The 18,551-nt window shown below is 34.8% G+C and overlaps 2 protein-coding genes across 2 annotated transcripts; both read left to right on the top strand.

Annotated features, from left to right (window-relative positions):
- Positions 1-1,550: 1,550 nt before the first annotated feature.
- LOC116141955 (pEARLI1-like lipid transfer protein 1) lies at positions 1,551-2,293 on the top strand. The gene has a single exon (XM_031427431.1). It carries the CDS (start codon positions 1,655-1,657, stop codon positions 2,069-2,071), a length of 417 nt encoding a protein of 138 aa, XP_031283291.1. The 5' UTR covers positions 1,551-1,654; the 3' UTR covers positions 2,072-2,293.
- Positions 2,294-4,452: 2,159 nt separating this feature from the next.
- LOC116141960 (14 kDa proline-rich protein DC2.15-like) lies at positions 4,453-5,044 on the top strand. The gene has a single exon (XM_031427436.1). It carries the CDS (start codon positions 4,535-4,537, stop codon positions 4,913-4,915), a length of 381 nt encoding a protein of 126 aa, XP_031283296.1. The 5' UTR covers positions 4,453-4,534; the 3' UTR covers positions 4,916-5,044.
- Positions 5,045-18,551: the final 13,507 nt, after the last annotated feature.

Genomic DNA, 18,551 nt, shown 5'->3' with positions numbered 1-18,551 from the left:
AATTTGTCAATAAATGACTTAACAATAAAATACGTGGCTAAGATATAAGAAAAAGAATTTTGTTAATTGATCATTTGTTTTATTAACTAAACACATTAATTATTTATACCCAATAATCATCTAAAGGGTATTTTAGTAAAATTTAATCAAGACATCTGCTCTTACAGCCAACTAAACAGATTAATTAGTAATACAAGTAATCTTTCAAAGGGCATTCTAGTAAAAGGTCATTTTAGAATATCTGTTATTATTGTTAACCAAACACATTAATTATTAATACATCCCAATTGAGCCAAGCACAGTAATAATTTAAACCCAGTAATCTACAAAGTAATCTATCTTTCCGGTAATCTTATTACTAAGATAAAAAAACATTATATGATCCAAACGCACCCTTAATGCTATTGGAAATATATACTTTGACGATCAAAGGTATAAATTTGAAGGTAGAGGAACCAACTTTGAGTCAATTCCTTAGTGAACTCATCAACATTGTTGTTTATTTATTTTGCGCAGGTTGTTATATTAATTAAAAGTTTGGTTGAAGCCATTAACAATTTCAGCTCACAACCAAGGTTGTCTAGCTTTCATGACACGGTCGATAGTTTTTTTATTTTTTTGTTCTTCTTTCCTCCCATTTTTGACTATGCTACCTATGAATGATCTTGAAAGAGATGTTGACTATAAGAAAACAAAACCCTATCGCTTGTTCCCAATGTAGGAGGAGTAAATATTGTTCTCATATATCAGGTTTGGAATATTATATATCTATCTTTCACTAATTAATCACTATCACATGTGTCCCTTGGTTACAAAAAAGGATTCAACAACCCTGAACACAGAAAATCATCAATGAGTACTACTACTCATACAAAGTAATCTTATAAAAATTTACATAAAAAATGGTGTCAAAAAAATAAAATAAAAGAATGAATATAAAAACTCAAACTCATTATATTTACTCTATCATTTATTTTCAGTCACATCACTTTGTGTGTATATCTTTATAAGAGTTCTTTGTATTTGTAATATTATTGATAATAAATGTGTACTACTACTCATACAACTATATATATATATATATATGAATCCTCCAATTTTGACTGCTTACTCACCTATCATAGTCAAATTACTATAAGAATAGCCTTATATCAATTTATCAGAAAAATCCAAAAGAGCTCCGATCTTGACTGCTTACTCACCTATTATAGTCAAATTACTATAAGAATAACCTTTTATCAATTTATCAGAAAAATCCAAAAGAGATCACATCATTTACATTAATTTTCACTTCATTAAATTTATATAATATCAAACCAAAGGTAGGAAAAAAAATGAAAGAACCAATCACATGATGACGCCAAACCCTATATTTATAACTCAATCATGTAACAAGAATATTCGATCTGTCTTGTGCGAACCTGGAAAAAATAATCTGTTTATATGCTATTTTACAACTTGCACCGCAGTGCGGTGTCTTGTTCCATCAGGATAATATGTTCACATGGTATATATATATTTATTAAACCCAAACAGATCACGGTTTCCTCCTATTAAAACCCTAGCCTACTTTACCAGTTCCATCACTCAAATTAATTCTCTCTAAACATTCACAATCTTTGAAGGTTTAGGCGATTGTTTTTAATTTTGAGATATGGCTTCAAAGTCTTTAGCATCAACAGCCCTCCTCCTCGCCCTCAATCTCCTCTTCTTCACTTTGGTCACCTCCACCAATGTCCCAGCTTGCACACCAACACCGCCTAAAGACTACAATCACAATGGTCATCCCAAGCCCAAGCCCTCAAAGGAAACTTGCCCAAGAGATGCCGTAAAGTTGGGTGTTTGTGCTAATGTGCTGAAGAGCTTATTGAACGTTGAACTTGGTAAGCCACCAAAGAAGCCATGCTGTAGTCTCCTTGAGGGCTTGGTTGATCTCGAAGCCGCTGTTTGCCTTTGCTCTGCCCTTAAGGCTAATGTCTTGGGTATTGTCAACCTAAACATTCCCATTTCATTGAGCTTACTGCTCAATTACTGTGGCAAGGACGTTCCCTCCGGTTTCCAATGCGCATAAGTTAATCTTCCCTGCTTGTCATCATCTCAGGCACGTTGATTTTATGTATGGTTTGTTTGGACTCGAGCATTTTCTACTTCACTTTTACAATCGTTTTTTATTAGATCGAAGGCGCCTTGTCACCTTCTTTCTCGTCTTTTTTCTCTTTTGGTTTATTTAATTCGAAAAAGAATGTAATTTTGTTATTTTGTTGAAATTTATGATTCTATTAAGAATCATGGTACAACCATTTTCCCTAATCTCCACAACAATTTACTAAAATTAATCAAATTAGTACTGTGTCTATGCAATGCCTCAGTCTTTTCGCAAGAAATAGTGTCCATGAAAAGAAGCACGCCCACATTATAATAATAATAATAATTCCATTAACCTTTTCCATTATGCAGAATCGTTTATTTTCAAATTTTTTTTTTTCTCAAGTTTGTTTACTTTTCAAGGATTGAAGTGAAAAAAAAAAAAAAAAAAAAAAAAAAAAAAACAATTGTAATAGGTAAATTACAAGTATATTTTATAGAATATTTATTATATTATTCCTTCAGAATGTCTTCCTAATATTATGGAATCCTATATTAATTGGGATATCATGGTTAAAAGGATGATAAATAATGATGGGTATTAATGATGATAATATGTGCTAAATTTTATCTTAAATCTAATAGGAAAGAATGTCTCAATTGCCTGCCTAAAGTCTTTATAATCTTTACCTTTCCCAATTACCTTCCAGAAAATGCTTACCATGAAAGAGACAAATATGTACACAGGTTTGATATCTCGACTCATTAGAGATGAGTATGGGTAGCGGGTAAAACCAAAACCAGCATTCATAGGGTTGATTCCAATTCCAATTTTTTGGAACTGACACTATATGGGTTTAGTTCTGATTCCTGCCCATGCAGGAATCGAAACTGAAATCGGAACCAAGAATGGGAACCAAAGTTGGGTACCCTAATGGAAATGTCTTGGCATCGAGATTGGAAAAACATCAGTAAATGGAATGAAGATAACGTGGGTGACTTGGAGAATTGGTGGAGGCCCCCATTTGGTTGGTCAGTAGATCATATTAATTTCTTCTTACTAGGAAACAATTGTGATTTTCAATTGCATGTATGGGTGGTTCCTAGAGTTTAGATCAACGTTTACTTGGCATGGCATAAAATTTTAATTCCTCAAATGGTAACCATTAACGCAGTACTCTTTTATGAATAATTAAAAAAAAAAAAAAAAATATCATGCAGTTGAAAGAAAATCGACGTTCTGTAAATTGGAACAGAACAATTTACAGTGTCTTATGGCGTTGTGACTTTAAATAGTTAAATATTTCTCGAACGTTTTCATGATTAATTCTAAGTTAAATGTTTGTATAAAGCGTAATACCTGATAAGCCCAACACCTATGACCGAAACCCGCAACCCTAACCAATGAAGTGAAATATTTAGCCCATCAAGAGACTAGATAAGAATCAACAGGAATTTGGAAGCTCCCGGAGGCTGAAATGGGAACATGCATGGAATTTGAAGGCCAAATGTGGAAAGCCATATGATCCTCTTCTATCTAAACTTATTTAAGCTACAGGTATACTTTTATTTATGTGTAATTAAGGATCTATTCAATTAGGTTTATATTAGCTTAAATAAAGGATAAATAGAGAAAAACTGATAATCAATGATGTTGTGGTCACAAACATTAATATTGCATATGCTTACAAGTGTTATAATACATAAATATTAATATTTAAATTGGGGTAAATTGTTTTTATATTAATCAGGTATTACAACTTAAATTCAATTTTTCTGAGATCTACATATTACATATATGTGTGTGTGTGTGTGTGTGTTCTTAGGAGAACATTTAATTAGTTACAGCATATGCTTTTCTTTTTGTTTTTTAAATAAACACCTGTGTATAATTGGGAGATCAGTAATTCTATAATCTTATGTATTTTAGGCCAGATGGGGAGTGAGTTACATCCAAATGACAGCTATTGAATACACAGAAAGAACCTTAAATTGGAGAGGGCGGTGATATAATGTATTTAGTGAGTAAATCATCCTGAAAATCGTGTTTAAGGTAATGATTAAACATCATTACTTTCTCGATTTTGATTAATTGCATAATTGAAGATCTAGGATTTGCTAGGTTTAGAATATTATTAATTCTTTCCTCACCATCTCATGAGATTAATTTGTTTTGTGAGAGAATTGACAACTAAAAAAATGCAGAAAACTCCAAACTCTACAATTCCAAATGCTTATCTTTCATGTTGTGGTTGTGTTTGTTATTCCAGTCTAGTGTGCCCACATGAGTAGTCTCCTCCAAAAGAAAAGAAGAAAAAATAAAAAAGATAATTAAAACCCAAACAATTATCAATCTCCACCTATAAAAAGCCTTGGCCTTCCTCACAGTATTCCACCACTCACTTCTACTTGGCTAACCATCCAATAATTTAGGTGTGTTTGAGCTAATATGGCAATGGCTCTAGCATCAAAGGCCCTTCTCCTTGTCCTCAACCTTCTATTCTTCACTTTGGTAAGCGCTAACTATGGCCCTTGCTCACCACCAGAACCTAAGAACAAAAAACATCACAAGCACTGCCCAAGGAATGCCCTAAAGTTGGGTGTATGCGCTAGCGTGTTGGGTGGTTTGGGGCAAGTTGTTGTTGGAGGTCCACCAAAGACCCCTTGCTGCAGTATCCTCGACGGTTTGATTGATCTGGAAGCCGCTGTTTGCCTTTGCACTGCCATTAAAGCAAATATCCTCGGCTTTAACCTCAACTTTCCCGTTTCATTGAGCTTGGTTCTCGATTATTGTGGAAAGAAAGCTCCTTCTGGCTTCGACTGCTCTTAAATCACCTCTATCTGTCATCAATCAATTTATTTCAAGTTATTTTTCACTTTACAATATTCTACTTTTCATGATGTTTGGCCTACATCTTCTTTATTGTTACATTTCCATTAACGTTCATTAATAAAATTTGTGTGGTTATCATCTTCTCTCTGAGTACAGCCCATTTAGTTATTGCTTCTTTTTAAAACGCACGTGTGAAGTTTAATTCAGATTTCTCAAATTGGTAGATTTCGTTGCATGAAACGGTAGCTTCCGAAAGTTCTTTAACATATGCTTTGTTAGAGAAATCCTTATATACCTAACAGGAAACCGGTATCACCTCGTCCAACACAGAAACTAACAAATAAAATCCCAAAAATCATGGGAGAAAGTTTTGGAAGTTGCTAAAAAAAAAAAAAAAAATACATATTTTATTTAGGTTAAACCTTAGAGACGAAATTGTTAGTTTCCCCAAGCACTATATGTTCAATATTAAAGAATATAGGGACACAACAATTATATGTTCAATATTAAACCAAGTTACAACCAACTACTTTATCTAGAAACATCAGGGAATATAGTCGCATGCCATCAATATGCCCATTGGTGATTGGTCCACAGTCATCCCATTATTTTCTATTTTGAAGATTATTATACTACATATAATTGAGCCGAGTGGGGTTTTTATATCAATTTCATCACAATAGATATTCAAGAAAGTTTTATTCAAGGATTTTGACTAACGTAAGATGAATAGTTTTGAAAAATCCAAACTTAATTAAGTTTTATATACCAGCTCCGCCCTTTGTCGGATCTGGAGGGTCAAAGTTAACATTATTTCTTTGGTGACTTTGTTGGATATTAGATATTTGATAATTTTCACAATTATATTGTGTATTTTGGTTACTGTGGATCTGAGTGTATTTTAATTCTTCTTTAATTTATTAATTGAACTCATAGTAAATTGGTTCACCACCGGATTCCTATTAATTGGTGTCCGCCAAAAGAAATTTTTTTGCAGCTTTCAATGTGAAAATTTTGACTAAATTTTCGTCATTTAGCATTAATCGATAGTAACAAACTCTTAAACGACGGCAATAAACGAAGCTGCATTTAAAAAAAATAAAAATGAGAGATGTTATATTTATTTCTTTATAATGAAGCTAATCAATTTCTCTATCCAAACACATACAAACTTTTAAAAGAATTAATGACCTTGAGTCCTGTAAGGAAGTAGCTAGAACTTATATAATTAATTGGCCAGTTCTATCATGAAAGTAGTTAGGATGGAACAGCTGTCTTATGAAAAAGCTTATATAGCTTGTTACCGATATAGCCTTTGGTGGAAAAAAATTTCATACAATACAAGAAGAAAAACATGTTACATAAACATTCACGATGATTGGCTTTGAGTACAAAATTAATTGGAATAACATATGATGGACCCCTTCCCTGAAATAATGCTAATAGAGCCTGATATATAGCAAATTAAAGTTGTGTCAATTTGTAACTTGTAACTTACAATATTTTTCATCTCCTCTTGAAGGATCGATTTGACTTGATTGTACAATATTTATGAGAAATATTTTTAATTTCAAGGTGCATGATATCTTTAAATAATTCAGGATGTCGGCAGGGCGGAAATTCTCCATGGTGCATGAATGGAGGGATACAAAATCAAAATAACGGAGATTCTCGCTCAATAACTAGAAAAAATTAACATTGCACCACGCGGTGAAAAATTACGGTATTGTGAACAAAATCAATTATGTTTCCCTCGTATTGTATAAAGAAGCTAAAAAATATTTTCACCTGACCTAAAATGATGCAGGGAACTAGGGGTAATTTGTCCTTGTCGAGATCAGGGCGTTCAGTGGAGCTAAAACACGATCGATCAACGATAGATAAATGCCCACACAAGACAGCATAAGCCCACCAAGGACTCACTGATACACGCCCACTAAGGACGATGAACCCATAAAGGATTCTGGTAAGTCACCACAAAGGTTACTTGAAAATTTATGTATATTTCTTGTCAAAAGTTGTCGGCTATATTGTGAATAGTGCCCTTAAATAGGTGCACAAAACCCTAAAAAGAACCCTAACAGAGATCCTACACTTGTCCCAATCTTATCAACCCTAATGCCAAGTGTCCGTACTTTAATTCTCCTACGTAAACATGTCATGTTCTAGAATATTACACAAAAGTAAAGCATTTACATTTATTTTCCTAAGTCTCTAAGCTCAGCTTGTAACTCATTGCTAGTTAGAACACACAACCCTTTCTCGTTAAAGCTCACTGTGTGATCTAATCAAGCTCGCCTTGCCTACATATCGCTATCAACGACCTACTGCGATGCTCCTACATTATTTGCCCTCCTTTGAAAAAGATTTGACCTCGAATCAACATCGTCTTCTTCTGCTTGTTCTTCAACGCGTTTTTCTTGGTAAGGCGATAGACCAGACACATGAAAGTTACCTGAGACTCCATAATTGCCTAGCAGCTTGATCTTTTTGGTGTTATTGTTGATCTTCTCAAGCACTTTGAAAGGTCCAACAACTGGTGATTGCAGCTTGCCAAATCTCCTTGCTAGAAATCGTTCCTTTCTTAGATGGACCCAAACCAAGTCTCCAGGTTGAAACACTACCCTTCTACGATAACGGTTTGTCTTTTGCTTTTAGTTCTCATTTTGTTTCTCAATCTACTTCTTCACTTGGGCATGAGATCTTTGATCATCTTTGTCTGTTCCTCCACATCCAAACTATAGTGATGCAGAGTTGGCAATGGTGCTAAGTCTAGTGATGTAATTGGATTCCTCCCATTGATGACCTCAAATGGACTTTCCTAGTGGTGCAGTTGGATGATTTGTTGTATGCAAACTCAGCTTGTGGCAACAATAGGTCCCATTGTCACAAACTATCACTAACTAAACTACTTAGTAGATTTCCCAAACTTGTATTAAACACCTCCGTCTGTCCATCAATCTAGGGGTGATAAGCTGAACTGAAGTGTAACTTTGTCCCCATATTTTGCCACATCGTTCTCCAAAAGTGGCTAATGAACTTCATGTCACAATCTGAAGTAAGCAATCTTGGAATCCCCATGCAAACGAACGACCTCTTGCAGAAATAGTCTTGCGATCTGTGATGCATCAAAGGTTTTGTTACACAAGATGAAGTTTGTCATCTTAGAAAAACGATCTATTACCACCATGATTGAATCCTTGTTCCTCTAAGTTCTCGGCAATCCCAATACAAAGTCCAGACTTAGATCGTACCATAGGAACTGGTAACGGAGTATATAGCTCATTGTTGGCTTGAGTTTTTGCTACTTGGCATGTTCAACATCGCTCAGTGTATCTCATCACATCTCTCTCCATGTGCAGCCAAAAGAAATGTTTGCTGATCACGACCATTGTCTTGTCCTTTCCAAAATGACTAGCTAACCCTCCACCATGAGTCTCTTCAATGATTGCCTCTCTTAACAAGCAGTTTGGGATGCAAAGTTTGCTTCCCTTAAGAAGATAACCCTTCTACAACAAAAACTGCTAATATGGTCACTCTTGACATCTCTCCCAAATGCTTCCAAAATAAGGATCATTACGGTATAGTCCCTAAAACTCCTTAAACCCTTTCACCCGTACTTTAATGGTCATGAGCAATGCATGTCTCTAACTTAAAGCATTAGTGACCTTATTCATCCATCCAAACTAATGCTTAATAACGAACGTGAAAGCTTGCAAAAATTCTACCCACTTCGCATGCCTTGAATTGAGCTTGTGTCTCAACTCTTCAAGATCTATTGATATTTGAATTATCTACTAATGATTTGAATATATACCAAAATCATGTATTGGATTTTCTGAAAATTGAGTCAATTTACTTAATGTTAAATGTCATCTTGGAAAAAATTATATATATACACACACTATGTATATTCTCCGATAACATAATAGACAATAAAGCTAAATGATGTCAAAATTGATGAACCAATTGCCTTCTTAACCCTAAACCCATATCATTTCACAGAGCTTTATGAAATTCACATTAGTATAACCATTAACCAAACCTAGATGCCACTTCAAGCAAGAGTCACATGGAACACAAGATGGCATGCAAGAAAACTGCCAAATGATGCAATAATCCTAATTACATTTCCTCTTTCTGTTCTTGGTGGTCATATGCCCATAGAAAATTAGCAATCGGTATAGTCAAATTAATACTCCAAGTTGCTAACCTACATTGCTTAATATTTTTAAGAACACTAATCTCATAAGATAATTGACTTTAAGTCTTTTTTCTCTCTTGGGTACATTCAGATTTTAGGAATACTATATATTTATGTAATGATCTTTTGAAAATGCAAATAACTTTGAGCTGATGAAGTAAATTGACTTGTCACGATGCCATCTACCGTTGGAATTTACCGTATAAGTTGTTGTTGTAGAAATTGATGGACACTTCATTAAGGAAAAACTTGAAGCTAAGATCATTATATTTCCTTTTGTGAAGTTTGAAGGCCAAAATAGCCAATGTTCTTACCAAAGCCGTAGCTAGCAATGTTTTTATGACTTTTTAGACAAGTTAGACCTGTGTGATATCCATGCTCCAACTTGAGGGGGAGTGCTAGAATTAAGGGATAACATCTTATAATTAAGAATCTGATATGGTCAATCCTATAATTAAGAATTTGATATGATCAATATTTTTAATTGATACTGTTACCATTATTTATCTCTTAATTATAAGATATTATTTCTCTCTTAATTATAGGATATTTCCTATAATATTCTATAATTACTTCTTTTATTCTTTCCTTGTAAATGTTTCTTGTATGTACTATATATATGATAAATTACAATGAATGAAATGTATTAGAAAATTATTCCATAATTGTGTTCTTTGAGATGGTATCAAAGCCTCCTTCAATCTCCTCTTCTTTGCCCTAGGAATTGAAGTTTGGTACCAATTATGTTGAGTGGTATTTGAACGCTAAAAATAAGATTCGTGGGAGGAAACATTGTGGTTTTATTTTGGGTACTAAGGTTGCGCTAAAAGATGTTCATTTGGAGGAATATGAAGCATGGGAGGATGAAAACTACTTGGTAAAATCTTGGCTTCTTGACGCAATGACAGAAGACAACAAATCCCTATTTCTTCGGTTGGCTATGATAAAGGAAATAGGTAAGCTGTAAAACATACATATTCGATCGACCAGGATGCATTAAAAGTTTATCAATTACACTACGAGGTAATGTTAGAGTCATGAAAGTTACTCTATTTTGATGATAAAATGACCCTTTGTGTAATTAAATTGAAGTCATATTGAGACAATTAAAGAATTTATGAATTTATTCACAAAAAATTGCATCCTAATGTTTTCTTATAAATTTAGCATATTTGGAATGAATTGGGAAATGGTGTGAGTTGATATTAGGTTGTGGTTAATGGATTAGGGGCGCATTTGTCTCATTTATGCTGTTTAGGGGGCAAAATGTCATGTTTTTAAGGGGTTGATTTTGTCACTTTTCAATCATGCAAGGACCAAATGAGAATTTGCCACATTTTGTATAAAAAGAAAGCCAAATGTCGTAGATTGGTGGATAATGCCCACCAAAACCCTTCACCTTCTCCGATCAAACGTCGGTGACTCTTCCTCTCCCATTTTTGGCAAGGTTCCAGCTTCCGCTTGCATCGATCATCATCATCTCGTACTCACCGTTGCGATTCGCGCATTTGCCAGCGACATTTCATCTTCCAACCGTTGTTGGGCCACTTTTCGGTGATCTTTGATTACTCTTTCACTTCCCTGATAAGCCGATCTACCTTCCCCATACTCAGATCCACCTTCCTTTAAGCTCCGCCAATGCCAAAATCCCTGAAATCTACCATCACTGCCGCTACACCTTTTCAGCTTCCATGCTAGTTTTTGCTCACTTTTCGATGACCTTTCATCTCCCCAGGACCTGATTCAAACTCCCCATCACCTGAGCTTTCCATTGGTACCTTCGAATACCATTTCTTGGAAGACCCACTGCAAAACTAATGTATTCCAGTGAGTTGCGACTGTTGGTATTCCAGGAGTTTCGTTAGTCTTTTTCACCTCCTCATCGCATCTTCCAGCTGCTGGTCACTTGCTCTTCCCCATGACTAGCTTTGTTTCCACCGCTCTAGCCTCCGTCGACACCACCATGAGCGACTGAGCTCCTAGTTGTCTGTTACAGTGTAGGTGAGATCAAGATTAATACCCATGACACTCTTGAACAACTCTCGACTAGTTAAATGAGCCCGATTGTTGGACATTTGGTTAAGTATTGTGTATCGGACTATGTTTGTTTTCATTTCATGATTGATTAAGATACTTTAATGTAGTTTGATGTGTGATTTGTGATTATTGATGTTGTCCATTGAGATTAGTTGTTGATATAAAACCTATTGCATGATAAATGTTGGTTTGAGATAATTAAATGTTGAGTATTGCTCTAAATTACTTCGCATCGATTGTAATCGAGTTATATTTGCATTTAATGCCATTTCTACTTATGTTACATTGATTGTGTAGTTGGTTGATGGGATAATACGTGTTGATGAATTGTATTTGTTAATGACATACCAACTAGTGGTGTTGACTTGTGGAGTTTTTCGGTAGTCAAAGATAGTCTTTAACCAATTGAACTTGAGCAATTGGGTGAGACAAGATAGACTATACCTAAAGTGCTGGAAAGCAATTTTATTGGTTTACCTTGCCTTGTAGGTTTAGGGGATCGTAGAGTGTGGAGGAGAATTGTGAGAGTTGGTCTTGAGTCGAACTGAATTCATAGTGGCAATGCTTTTAATATTGTGTTTTAGTTAACAATTTATTTGATGCTTTTAATTTCTTGCAATTAATTAGTTTCCTTAGTTTTAATCAATCAATTCGCCAATTTCCCTTCCGTTAACTCAAATATACATTAGGTCGTTAGTCTTTGCTCCCCGTGGATTCGACCTTGCTTATCGCTAACTATGGTATTTAGGATTAATTTTGTGACCGTGACGACGGGCTCGACAGGTAATGTCTGTTTGCCAGAATGGAGGTTCTGCTATTTCTTTGGCAAAAAATTAAAAAATATGGCAGGAACTTGATGATATTTATGAATGTACTATAGAGTGTCTCAATGATATTTTGAAATATATCACAAAGATTAATTCCCAATGTGTGTAAAGTGTTTAGATGGCCTTGACCCTCAATTAGATGGGATTTGAGGTCGCGTACTTTCTACCAAACCAGTTCCAAATATACTAGCTACTTATGCTATGGTTTGTGTGGACGCTAATTGCCAAGATGCTATGCTTGAAGGAAAGATTGGAGAATAGGTTGTAGCGGCCTTTCAAAAAGTGAAAGAAGGATTGGAGGTGTGCTCACTATAATGGTACTGGTCATACAATGGATACATGCTTTTGACTCCATGGATATCCTGATTGGTATCCAAAGAGCAAGAAGACATCTCAGAACTCTTCCAATGCTAAGGAGGAGGACAACAATCCGAAAGGGAATCCAGCCACAACTCTTGGATTTACTACTAAGTCAGGTATGTTTTATACTAGAAATAGTGATTAGATAATTGATTTTGGTGCAACAGACCATATGACTTGTGATGATTATAGGTTTAGTCACTTATCTCCTAAATGTTCTAAAACTACCATTACAAATGACAATGCTGTATCATCTTAGTTATTAGAGTTGGTACAGTCTCGTTATCCCCCACCTTAGCTATCAAAGATGTGTTTTTGTGCCATCATTAAATTTTAATCTTCTTTCTGATAATCAGTTAACCAAATCTCATAATTGTCTCACTCTATTTTTTTCCTACTCATTGTGTTTTTTAGAATGTCCATATCAAGGAGAAGATTGGCAGTGGTTGACAAAGTGGAGGATTGTACTATCTGGAGGATGAATTCCAACATTCAAACAAAAATGGGCAAGCTCACTTGGTGAAAGGAAGATTTGGTAAATAAGAAAAAGGAAGAAATTTAGTTGTGGCATAAGAGACTTGGACATCCCTCTTTTAGCCATCTTAGAAGATTATTTCCTTTCTAGTTTAGTGGATGTAATGTTTTGGATTTTATTTGTGAAACTTGTGTAATGGAAAAAAGTCACCGTACTATTTTTTGTTTGAGTAATAATATAGCAAATCTACCTTTTTCATTAATTCATTCTCATGTTTGAGGACCAATACCGAATTCTACTCTTAATGGGATGAAGTGGTTTGTAACTTTTGTTGATGATTGCACTCAAATAACTTGGGTTTATTAACTGAAGCACAAGCGTGATGCTTGCTTGGTTTTTTGCTTGCTTCATCAAATGGTGACTACTCAGTTTGGTATTCCAATAAAAATTCCTTCATTTCAATAATGGGCGAGAATACTTCAAGCAATCATTGATGAAATTCATGCACTTAGTAGGGATTATTCACCAAACAACATGTCCTTATTCCTTCAACAAAATGGTGTTATAGGGTGGAAAAGCAGACAGTTATTGCAAGTTACTTGGTCTCTCTTGATTGGAGGTTGTTAAGCCCTCATGTGTTTTAATGTGCCAAAACTGATCAAAAAGAGTGATTAATGGACAAACAATGTGCAAAGGTAAGACACAAGTCAAAACCAAAACAAAAATGTAGAATTTCTAGATGGGTTGACCGTCCACGTAGATGGAACGCTCATTCCATTTAGTTTTTCTGAAAAAATTCTTCAATCAAGTCGTTCCATTTTGGAATGACATCTTGCCTCATGCCCATTCATAGTTCTATCCAAAACGAAGTAAAAATCCATTCAAGTAAACTCAAGTAAAAAATGTAACAACCAAACCAAACTACCATCCCAGCAAGCTGTTACAAATATATCAAGATTTATCCAAAAGAGGCTCACACAAAACATCTGTGAGTTAGACATCGTTTGCGATGTAAGAAGGAATGACTAGGAAGAACGACCATTCATTCAACCCATTCCACATGAACAACGATGTTCTATCATCTCACTTATAGCTCTGGAATCTTGACACTTTTTGTGACCTTAAGAGGAATGCCCGTTCCAAGCTGAAGTCGAGATTTTGGACTTAGAATTCTTGAGCTCAAGTCAAGGTTTAGGGAAGTTCAAGTAAATCAAGAACAATCTCAACAAACACCTGTTCCTAGAATTCTTCCAGCCATTTCTAGAAGGAACAACCCATTCTAGGAAGTCGTTCAAGGTTCTAAAAATTTTGGACATTAAGAGGTCCAAGATGGAATGCCTATTCGCGATACGGAACGACCATTCCAAACCTTAGATTTCAAAGCAAAGTGACCATTGGTGTCAGGAATGCTCGTTCCCAATGTTGGAACGCCCATTCCCCCGTGTTTTGCAACTTTTCAGAAGTGCATTAAATGCAGCAAAGGTTCTAATTTACAAAGGGTTGGTAGAGACTTTGAAAAGGCGATTTATTGCAACAACTAAATAGAGAATAGTGCAATATCCAACATTCAATCTTGCAAATCCTAGAGCTTAAAATGAATCTCTCATTTGTACTAAAGTAATATCTTTAGGGAAAAACTTTGAAACCATTGTGTATTAGCCTAGCTTAGAGGCAATCATTCATAAAACTTTTTATCAAATATCTTTGGGTGAAATCTTTTAAATCTAAAGGTGAAATACTACGAAAACTATTGTATTGGCGAAATTCGATTTGAGTGGAACTTCAAAGAGGTTGCCTTGAAGAAGTGGATGTAGGAGGCTCATGCTTAAAGCTCCAAACCACTATAAATTCTCTGAGCATTTCTCTTATCTCTCTCTCTCTCTCTCTCTCTCTCTCTCTCATTTATTATTTGTTATTAACTTGTTCATTTATTACTTATCATTGAAGTTATTTATTGTTCTTATATTTGGGCTGTTAGAGGTTTTTATTATTCCGCATCAAATTTTTTAATCTTCTATTCACCCCCCTTTAGGAGCATTTGCTGTATTTGGGTTTTACATAGGTCATGTTCCCTCTCGCTTGTGGGTGACGCCTTGAATTTAGCAGTCTAATTAATAAACCATACACCATCTAGTGTTATCAATTCTGGAATATTATTAAATTCTCTCTCTCACTACTACACTCTTTCACCGTTGGTCTTTTGGATCATCCAAGTTTTGGGTGTGTGGTCTATGTCCACTTGCATCCACATCAACGGACCAAACTTGAGTCTCATGTTGTGAACTGTGTTTTTGTTGGGATATGGGACCAGTCAAAAAGGTTATAAGTGTTACGATCCATCTTCTCGAAGTTTTATATTTCCATGAATGTTATTGTTCACGAGAAAGAAATTATCTACAGGCAACCAGTGACTGATTTCCCACTTAAGACAAAGTGATTAATCATGAAGAAGTGTAGGTGTTTTTTTCCCAGAGATTTTGATTTTTTAGATGAAGGAAACTAGACGTCTATAGATGCTATGAAAAATAATTCCCGGTCTCAGAATTTTCTTAGACAACCAAAGGAAGAAAATTGGGCGATTGGTGAATTTACGGATGAAGACTTCATCTTGGATTTGTCCTGGATAACTAGAAGTGATACCTTTGATCGACCTGATAAAAAGGAAGTTCCCAAATTGCTAAACAAACGACTCCAAACTCTGAAGATGATTCTCTCCATGATAGTACAATGTCTCCTAATAATCCAACATAACCACTAGGCCAATATTCTTCTAAGACTCCCTCAAAGCTATCCACTAATCCCAATTGTACAATTTTCAATGATGTTAATTTTGAATCTCATTGTCTCAATATTGTCTTCCAACTTGTTCTAACTGTGGTATACCACCCATTAAATATGAGCATGATCCTAAATCAAAGCTAGAAATCCTATTAGTAATTACGTGTCTTCCAAAAAATTTGTCTAAGTCATATACATCTTATGTGCTATAGCTATCGTCTGTCTCTATTCCTAGTAATTTAACAGATGCTAGATGGACCCAAGCCGTGGCTGAAGAACTAGCAGCACTTGAAAAAAATGCTACTTGAGAACTTGTGCCTCCACCAAAGGGAAAGAAGACATCGAGACTTTGATGGGTGTTTGTGATCACACATAAGGTAGATGGGACCATTGAACGGTACAAAGCTCGATTGGTTGCAAAAGGTTATATGCAGCCTTATGGATTGACTATCAAGACATTTTGCATCGGTTGCGAAGCTTAACATAGTTAGGTTACTCTTGTCTTTGGCGGTTTACCAAGATTGGCTACTTCTTCAATTTGATGTAAAAAATGCTTTCTTGCTTGAAGATCATATAGAAGAAGTGTATATGGATCCTCCTCTAGGTATAGAGAAGTACTCAAGTGTTACAATAGTATGCAAACTCAAAAAGACATTGTATCCGTTAAAGCAATCTCCAAGAGCTTGGCTCAATAGATTTACCAAATCTATGAAGAAATTCGAGTATAAACAATGCAACTCTAATCATACTTTGTTTTTAAAACATCGAAAGGGTAGAATTACTACTTTGATTATCTATGTTGGTGATATGGTGATGATATGGTGATGATAAGTGATGATCAAGATGAAATTGGGAACTTACAACCACACTTGGCCTCAGAATTTGAAAAGAAATAGCTTGGTGACTTGAAGTGCTTTCTTGGGATTGAGGTAGCTGATAAAACAATGGTATTTTCTTATCTCAATGGAAATAGATCATTGATTTGTTAACTAAAACAGGTACGCTTGGATGTAAGCCTGCAAATAATTCGCAAGTATACAAAATCGTACAAATAGTAAAGCTCAAGTAAACAAGTGTCGAACCCCAAGAGAACTACGTACCAAGTACCAATTAGTCTATTTTATCGCTATTTGATGAAACAAATTTTTAAGAATGAATTTAACGAAAAATAAAACAAACTAAAAACTAAACAAAAGCAGAATTTTATTAATACTTTGGTAAAAAGATCAATATGACTAAACCTAGGGCACAGATTTCACACCAATTTAATCATATGTATTGACAATTATTGCTAACCTAATTAAGCTTATTCTAAAGGCCAAACTCCCTAATATTCCACTAACTTTCTCTCGAACAATTAGCAAATTAACCCTTAAGCAACAACCCAAAATATCTCTAAGTTGGATTTAGAAGCTAAGAGATCATTAAGTTTTATGGAATTTACCAGAGCCTCATAGATCGTGGTAACCTATCTTTAGCGTTCGCTCAATCTATTGTTTTATTACCTTAGACTAATCAGCTTTCATCTCTTGATCTCAACCCAACCCATAAAATCATTCAACTCTCAAGACCTTAAGAATTGAAAGCATTACACACAATAATAAAACTTAGAATTAATGCTCAATTTAAAATCAACAACAATAACGTCAACACATACTCATAAATTGGGCTACATCTTTAGCCCTAGAAAAGGGATTTAGTTCATAATTGCAGTAATAAAAACAACCATTGTATTAACATACATGAGTTCAAGAAAGAAAAATAGAAAAACTTCTCTAACTGGTGAACGAAAAACTGCAAGAATTCTAATCTCCAAAATAGTAGCCGCTCTTTCTCCTTCTCTCTAATCTCCCTAAAAACTAATTAAAGACCCTTATTTATAGTGCTAAGGTTTGGAGGTTAATTAAGAAAGAATTAAATGCCTTATATCATTCAATTTTGGACTAGGAGAATATAATAACCTAAACAGGCTCGTGATCCATCGCTGTAGCGATAAAAAACGACGGCCATGATGATCATTCTTTCTGTCCCATAAGTCTGAAATCTTCAAAATTTTGAAAATTCATCAACATGAACTTTGTACCTCTCTGAATAGGCTTTCCAACGCCATAATAATCATCGAAGTCTGATTTCTAAAGCTCAAATTATGATCAAAACATCGAAGTATACTCATCTTGAAGGATTTCTTGGTTTTACATCGTATATTCAGTGCGTCACAACTTTCTCATTTCAACTCCGATTCTTGCACCGTTTGTTCATACTCATCATGAATTCCATCGAAATAATTATTCTTCATTCAAATAAGATTGTTAACCTAAAAGTACTCAAAATACACCTGTGATCCCATAAAAGGTATTTATGAAATAATTAACTCAAATTTCACATTAAAAACACATTTTTCCACAAATAATCCTTAAATCAGTAAAAAAAAATATGTATTTTCAAGCTCTTATCAGAATACCCCTATTTAACAAAATCATAAGTTGTTTCATTGTTTTGATGCAAGTCCTACTGATAAGATAAGGTACCAAAGACTTGTGGGAAAATTGATTTATTTGTCCCACACTAGGCTAAATATTGCTTATGCAGTATATGTAGTGAGCCAGTTTATGCATAACTCTCGTAAACCTCACATGGATGTAATGGAACGTATATTAAGGTATTTGAAGTTTGCTTCAGGTAAAGGGTTACTTTTCACCAAGCATAATCATCTAAAAGTAGAAGATTACATTGATGCAAAACGAACCCTGACAATAGAAGATCTACTTCAGGATATTCTACTTTTGTAGGGGGAAACTAATGAGACCTCTATAGTGTGTGCCTATAGTAGGAAAAACAAGAGAGTGAGTAAAGGATAGGGGTAGGATTTACTAAGCAAATGACGGTCCTAAATTGCATATTAGTACGTGTAAGGTAGTGGGCAGATGACGTAGATTGGGTTTAAGGGAATTA

Source organism: Pistacia vera, unplaced genomic scaffold (assembly GCF_008641045.1).
Source record: "Pistacia vera cultivar Batoury unplaced genomic scaffold, PisVer_v2 Contig401, whole genome shotgun sequence".
Lineage (NCBI taxonomy): Eukaryota > Viridiplantae > Streptophyta > Magnoliopsida > Sapindales > Anacardiaceae > Pistacia > Pistacia vera.
The sequence above is the reverse complement of the archived record's forward strand: the minus strand, read 5'-3'. Positions and strand labels throughout refer to the sequence as shown.

Bases quoted from the DNA above. Each gene is read 5' to 3' on its own strand.
- LOC116141960 (XM_031427436.1), top strand. From the start codon at position 4,535: ATGGCAATGGCTCTAGCATCAAAGGCCCTTCTCCTTGTCCTCAACCTT.
- LOC116141955 (XM_031427431.1), top strand. From the start codon at position 1,655: ATGGCTTCAAAGTCTTTAGCATCAACAGCCCTCCTCCTCGCCCTCAAT.